This window comes from Xenopus tropicalis, chromosome 9, assembly GCF_000004195.4.
Source record: "Xenopus tropicalis strain Nigerian chromosome 9, UCB_Xtro_10.0, whole genome shotgun sequence".
Lineage (NCBI taxonomy): Eukaryota > Metazoa > Chordata > Amphibia > Anura > Pipidae > Xenopus > Xenopus tropicalis.
The window spans coordinates 55,272,516-55,280,078 of record NC_030685.2 but is presented as its reverse complement, the minus strand read 5'-3'; the positions used below and the strand labels follow the sequence as shown (position 1 = coordinate 55,280,078).

The following is a 7,563-nucleotide window of genomic DNA, read 5'->3' as shown; positions in this document are numbered from 1 at the left end:
AATCCCAAGGCCTGCGCATGCACAGCACAGTGAAAAAGCTGCTTTTTTGTTAAAGTTCAGCTTTTCACTCTACACCGGGCCGGTGCAGGTTTCTGCGGGATCAGGTAAGTCACTGGGTGGGGGGGGCGTTAAAATGTTGGAGATTATACCTGGGTTCCAAGCACTGTCATACTATATTATAACACTGTTACAGGCATATAAAACATTTCAGCATCAGTTCCACACACAGATATTTAGAATGATATTTTTATTCAACTTAAGCATAAAACCACATACATCATTTGTTTTTCCATGCTTAACTAAAATGTTTCTGGTAGTTCCATTGTCACTAGCAGTCTAGAAGATCGTTGCGGCTTCCTTTATAGAGTTTTTTTTATCTCCGTTCCATACAGAAATAAAATACTTTAGCAAGCTGTTTAGAAATACAAAATGTATCTGCAGCTGTGACCGATTAACAGCTCCCTGTTGTGGTGTTCCATAGTCGCTGCGATTTTTATCTGGTGTTCTGTGGTCACAGTCTGGATTATCTAGCATTGTGTAGCAATAGCTGTAAATTTTCTGGATAGCAATGGCTATCTGGGGTCAGTTTCTTGCTCATCTTTCATACGTTTCAGAAGGTGCTGCCCTACTGCCGCCAGTGGATTTGCTTTGTAAGAAGGATTCCTGATCAGTTCCTGCACACGGGACACTTCCTCCTCTCTGTTAAACGAGACACCAGAAAAAGAGTTCAATCTGAATAGGGTAGGCGGGGTTTTCCTGCATTCAGTGGCACTCACTAATAATTCATTCTTTCTTTATTAAAGGGGAAAACCGCTCAAGATGTTAGAGTAAGAGTGGGCAACAGCCTTTATGGACTAATAAGCACAACACAAATATCTTACTGGCAACGTTCTAAGGCGTGAGGGTTAAGCTTTAGTGGAACTTATTTATTTTTCTAAATTAAAAAATACTTAATCAAGTTATTTTCTGATGAGTTAATCATGCAAAGCCTGTATATGCATGTGGCATGTCTGGACTCTAGGTTTGGCAGCTGTGGCAACTATCTCTGCATATGGTTTGTTATGACTGAAAAGTAGTTATGGCTCCCCAGAGCCTGCAGGATCATAAAGTTCATAAAAATCAGAGGCTGCCAGCCAAGGAAAATTAGGTCTGTTCCAAGCCAAACTGCAGAGAGAGAAGAGGTGATGTGAATCATGAAGTGTTTTATATCCAACAGTTATCAGCACTGGACTGGTTTCAGCATTTGTGTTATTATTTGGAAACTGCCGATTTACCGATGGCTGGTTGGTATCAAAAAGTCTGATCTATTCTCCCTGGTCATCATTACTATAGTAACCTCTATGGCAAACAAATAAACAAAACATAAAGTGAAAGAATTTTGGGATTGCATAAAGATGGTGTAGGTCTTGGTAGTAATGGCTGTTGCTATGGCAGTGTAACCAAATTAATAACATGAAGTACTACCATAAGAATAGGCACAGTGAGTGGTACAGCAAAAGTATGGTGGAGAACCTCCACAGGAACAGCCATCAATCAAAGCAGAAGGAGCAATTATCAATAAAGCTGCTCTAAATGCTGATTTAATTATTTGCAAAGGGCTGCTGTACTATTTTACCTCCTCCCCCCTATAATGCCCTGATCAAATGCAGCCCTAACCAGAAAGGGCTACTGAGGCATGAGGAAGTCCAGAATTTGTACAGCAGTCCTATGCACTAATTTTGGGGATTTAGATGATTGTAACTTAAATAAGTAGATATTAAATACTATTGATTAAGCTCCTCAGGTCTCATCATGCAGTTCTGTCAGCCTACATCTACATATAGTTATTTAGTTTGGGGTATATTATAAACAAGTCAGCTTTAGGCCTAGCAGAAATATTTATAATTATTATTCCTAGTAACTTCTGCCACTGTAGCAGTGAGGCTACCCAATATTGGTGCAGCTTTCCCTTTTAATCCACTCAATTGGGAATCAGTGCAGGCCCTGGGCTGGAATCTCCCCTCTCGGGTTGGTGCCCCGGCTACTACATACAGGTGATGTATCCTGTGTCACTCTGTAGAACTGACACACTACAGTGTAGTGACTACGCCATACCCTCTGTATAAAGCCACATATTTTCAAGTTTCTAGTGATTTTGTATCACTGGAGATACCTTCACAGGGGCATACCGGGAGGCTGTCTGCCAACTCTAGCAGCTGATTCAGCTGCTTCCAAAAGGGTAAATCAGAGATGGAACACAAAACACACACCCCTCAGCCCACACATGCTGCAATTCAACAGAGCTGACAGAACCTTGTGGCTGTTTCAGAAATCCAGGTAAACTTTGAACACTCCCAACATTCTGATTCTACAGAGCTACAAGATTAACCTACACCCAAAATTTCACAAACCCTTAACCTAAATTGTATTATAAATCTTATACTGCACCCAGCATTTTCTGTGGATTTAATAACCGGACGTTCCGATTCAATTGTGTTGGCTGTTCCTATTTAACGCCTTGGTACTGATAGAACAGACATTAATAAAGGAGTAATATCTGAGCCACAGATCAAGTGCGTGGCGCACTTTACTCACATAATCTTGCGTTTCTGGGCAGGCCTCATTTTGCTGTAGTCTGTTGGTTCTGGTTTCTTCTTCACACTGCTGCAATTACAAGGAAAAAAGTGGGAGAAAAGTAAAGTAGATTCAGCATGGAGCTGGATATAGGGCAGACATTCAATTTAATTCTGCTGCTGTATATAAAGAAAAGGGGCACAGCCATTGCTAGGCCAAGGATTACATTTCAGTGCAAAAAATAATAACATTTTCACCTCTGGATTAAGACCCTATTTTATTAATCAGACAGACTGATAAACAGAATTATAGAACTGTGATCCAGTTTGTGTAGGACTATGTGGCTTGTTACAACTGGCAAGATAACAATTACCCAAACTATGTCAATAGGAATCAGCTGCGTTCTAAATACAGCCATCACATTATCTACATTATAGTGCCAACCCTATCACATACACCTGTATTTGTACGGGGTGTATGTAATGTGGTTGGTGCGATGATGTCATCTCACCGGGACCCCCAAAGGGGTTGCAACCCACAGGTTGAGAACCGCTGATGTAAACAGTTATGGGCATTATATTTTTGGCCTAGTCCATATACCTACAGGAATCATAACACTCAAGGAGCTAAAGGTGACTCCCCTCACTCCTTGTGGGTAAGTGTCCAGTTACCTGCTGCTACAGTAAAACTGTATAAAAAGCTATGTATTGCAGCAACACCTGATATACAAACAGAGGCTCCAAAGGTTGCATTATTTGCTCAAATTTAACCTTTCCTTAGAGGACACAAAGGGACTTCCTAGCCTATAACATATAGGATTTCTTAGTGTTTGTATTCCTCTTTATTTTATTCACTGTTTGTAACTGTTTTTGTTCACTGTGAAATTATACTTTCAACTTTTATCTATATGGATATTCACAAAGGAAAATACATATAGGAATATTTGACTTTAAAAGGCATTAAACTGAACAAATCAATAATAGAGATCTAATTTACTGTTTGGTGCAATCAGGAACGGATTTGTGGCAGGCCCGGGCCTGGGGCGGATGCCACTCAGCTTCACCTGAATGTTGTTCACAAATGGAGCACTGGGGTCTAGGAGTGCTTACGTTTTCTGCTTGTCCTGTCCCCAGTGCTTCGTGTGTGAGCTAAGGGCTAAGACACACAGTGCTACTTAGTAGCAGCTACTTGTCATGGCTTCTAAACCCCAGAAAATACCCTTCCATAGACAATACTGAGAATTGATACTGCTAAAACACACGTAGAGACAATTATCAGTAAATGATCTATTTTTGTAGACGTGACAAGTAGCTGCTACTAGCTCCGTGCGTCTTCACCCTAAAAGGATGCACTTGAGCATGATCTTGGGGAGGGAGGGGGCCTCTGGGCGCCAATGGCTCAAAAATATGGGACTTCTTATCTATTAATACACATAAACATCGGGGTTGTACCAAAGAATTGCTGGCCATGGCCATTAACGTGCATAAGGGCCAAGGTAAGGCATGCACTTTATACCAACCATTCTCTGTCTTAAAGTACAGAGCTCCCTTTGTGCATATGAAATTAAGGGCCATAAAATATTTTGGTCTTGGCACAGTTACACGCATTTTGTGCCTAAAGTGTCAATAAATTGTGTGTAGGTTTTATTAAGGAGGAATTCTTAAAAAAAAAAAAGAATCTGTACTGTGGGGGAAATCATAGTAAATTGTGCACATTGTCTCTTTTACAACATATTGGCAAATATACGACTTGAACACAGGGGCAACAAATTGCTTTATTAAAATTAAAGTGTTTTGATAATTCATGAGCAAAGAGAAAGACAATTAACTAATATTTAAGCAGAAGACTAAGTACATATATAAGGATGTTTCTTGTTAGTTAAATGTTACACTTTCCCTGCTCATGGAGTTAAAATGCTGCTCCTGGGAATGTAAACAGACGGAAATAAACAAACTGATGTTCTGGCACAGATATTACAGGATGGTGCTCCTGCATGTTTTGGCTGGCTAACCTATTGTTTTTAGCTTTCTATCCGGGACTGCACTCAGCTGGGTGTTTGTACTGCTTTTGTCAAAACATGTTCCAAAGGGGCCCATATTGCTTAGCATTGTCCTGCCATCACTTTACAAAAATCCTGATCTTTTCTGTGCATACCCACTCCCACAACATAGCTCAGTCACACTGTTTCCTAATGGAATCTGATTGCTAGGCTTCCAGCAGGGACTCATCTTTTATTAACAGCACTGACTAATAGCTTGAGGATTTAATGTCTTTTGCACATCAATGCTAATCTTTTTAAAGTAAACCTTCCTGTGGAAATGTTTTTATATTATGAGCTATGCAAGACAATCCCTGCCCTGTCATCATAGAACAATTAAAGCCATAATCCTCCATACTGGAACTCACTACACTAGAAAAAGATTTGTGTAATCCATCAGAGAGGTCTCAGAACATTCACTTGCTATCACTCTCAGGTCAGTAAAGCTCCCATATTATGTGGAGGATTTGGGGGCACAGAGGATAAAGTTATTAAAACCTATAGAATGGGTAAGAATTTCACATTAGTTTTCTTTATTTATATAAAAATATGATGTTTATATCTATTGTTTGGCATTGACCGAAGAGAAATAAAGGCACGTTTAAGAAAAAGAGGCCCTGTACTTGCCTCAGATGGCAGCACCCCTGGAGTTACTAAGTGTGGCAAAAAGCCGCTCTTTGTAATTTTAAGAGCGAAAATTCAGCTTTTTACATTTTGGCTATTCTAGTGCAGTGAGTGCTATTGTTCAAACATGAAATAAATCCAACAGGACTGCGATTAAGCATTAATTATATAATTGTCGGGATAAAGTACAAGGTACTGTTTTATTATTACAGATAAAAAGGAAATCATTTTTACTAATTTGGATTATTAGATCAAAATAGCCTTCACATAATTTAGAGCTTTCTGGATAATGGCTTCCCGGATAACAGATCCTATACACACACTTTCAAAATTTCAAAATAGAAATAATTTGCTTATCCCTACAGATGAACAAAGAAAATGCCTGAAGGTGGGAATGAATATAGGAGTAAAGCCAGAAGGAATAATTATTAAAATGTAAATATCTTGCTACTGGAAAAGTTAAAAGGAACAAGTCATTTTCATAGCAAAAAGAACCAAAATATGTTTGGTAAGTTCTACTTTACCTTTAAACCTGTGTGTATCTGGCACATCTTCCACATCAAATGGCAGATGTGGCGGCAATGTGGAGACAGATATTTAGAACAATAGCAGGTTTAGTGGATTAGTGTACAGAAAACAGAATGCTCAAATACAGCTCTCTTTCACTTGTACAGCAATTCATGTAGGATCACATGCACTCGATTCATATCCTAATGGTCAGTAAAAGTTGTTTAGAATGCTTTCATACATCCAAGCCACTAAAGGGTCTTTTATCCAAGAAAAAAACCCCCAAATCACCTCTGTAAGTATAAGCCACGTTCTAGTGTGGTGTGGCTCTGGGAGATTTTAATAGCCCTCTGTTAGTGACAGCGTTTCACACGTAATGTTTTGTTTCTGTATTCACAGATCTGTATTGGGAGCTATAGCTTGTTGTTTGTACAAAGCACTCCTATTTTGCATGTGCCTTATTGCTGACTTATGCCATGTTACTCTGCAGATCCCCACCCTTTACCCCACTGAAATGATGCGCTATGCAAACAAAATTCATTAATGAAGTTTGAATCAATGATTTTAATAATTAAAACACTGATCCAGTAGTGAGGGATCCAGGGTGCCCCATAGAGAACCCCCTGGCCCCCGACGGAAAAATCCAGACTACTTATTAAACTATGTTTACTACCTGTATCTCATCATAATGCTTTGGTACATTATGATATTGTAACTATGCTTGTATATACGGTGATATTTGGAAAGTAGCCTGTATGTCTTTTGCTTTTTCAAATAAAAAATATATTGAAATATAAAACACTGATCCAGTAATTTTTAATCCCAGATTAGGTGCTAATGGTATGAGCTAAAAAGTGCCCACGGTGACATTGGGCCCACCACTGGAGTCCACATGCTAGGTCTCATGCACAAAGCATAACTATCAAATAACCCTAAACTGGACCTTAGGATCCCCCAAACTGTACCAGTTTCATTTGTATTAACACACAATGGTGCAGTGGCATATCAAACCCAGCACATACTGATTGCAATGATGCAGCCACTAGATGTGCCTTAAAACAATGCATGATATTAATTACAGATATGTTAAAAAAAAGTATATATATATATATATAGATGCGATGATCTAAATAAACATTAAGAAAATTTTTTACCTTATCCATGCTGTGAGTGCTTTCTACAAATCTGCTATATATATATATATATATTATATATATATATATAGTATAAAAAAGACCAGCAACTCCGGGATTTCTTGTGAAAAATCAAAACATATATATATATATATATATATACATAAGCGGATTTTCAATAAGGCTTGGGGAGGCTAAGCCTCCCCAAACCTGATTTGGCACCTTAAAACCTGGCTCCGTTTCTGCACTGCCCTGCAAATCTTCTCGGGGTTCTGCAGAAATCAGCTGTGCAAAATCTCCCGATCCCTGTCTGCACCTGCGCCTTGATTGGTCAATTTTACTGCCTGTCAAGAAAGCTGTGCTCTGATTAGAGAATCCACAAGAAGAAAGATCCAATCAGAGCACAGCTTTCTTGACAGGCAGTAAAATTGACCAATCAAGGCTCAGATGCAGACAGGGATTGGGAGATTTTGCAAACTGGAGCCAGTGCACAACTTTGAACTTTTGCTGCAGTTTTCATCCCACAGGTACTATACACAAGTAACTATACTGTATATGTTCTAAAGTCTGACCCACTAGCTGGAATTAAATTGTTTTTTGTCACCTGACATCTATAATATCCCTATCCCCTACCCTAACAGATGGAGGGTAAGTTAACTTTCCCCCCTGACAAAGCTCATTGTGCTTTTATATATTTGTTATGGTTTT

At 39.1% G+C, this 7,563-nt stretch overlaps 1 protein-coding gene across 2 annotated transcripts in view; it reads right to left on the bottom strand.

The window, feature by feature from the left end:
* Positions 1-230: 230 nt before the first annotated feature.
* The window catches only part of fam207a (family with sequence similarity 207 member A), an 87,590-nt gene continuing 80,257 nt past the window's right edge, over positions 231-7,563 (bottom strand). For both annotated transcript variants that reach the window (NM_001112959.1, XM_018097030.1), the window contains 2 exon segments: positions 231-699; positions 2,575-2,643. In NM_001112959.1, coding sequence (NP_001106430.1) covers positions 573-699; positions 2,575-2,643 — 196 coding nt within the window. In that variant the 3' untranslated portion in view covers positions 231-572.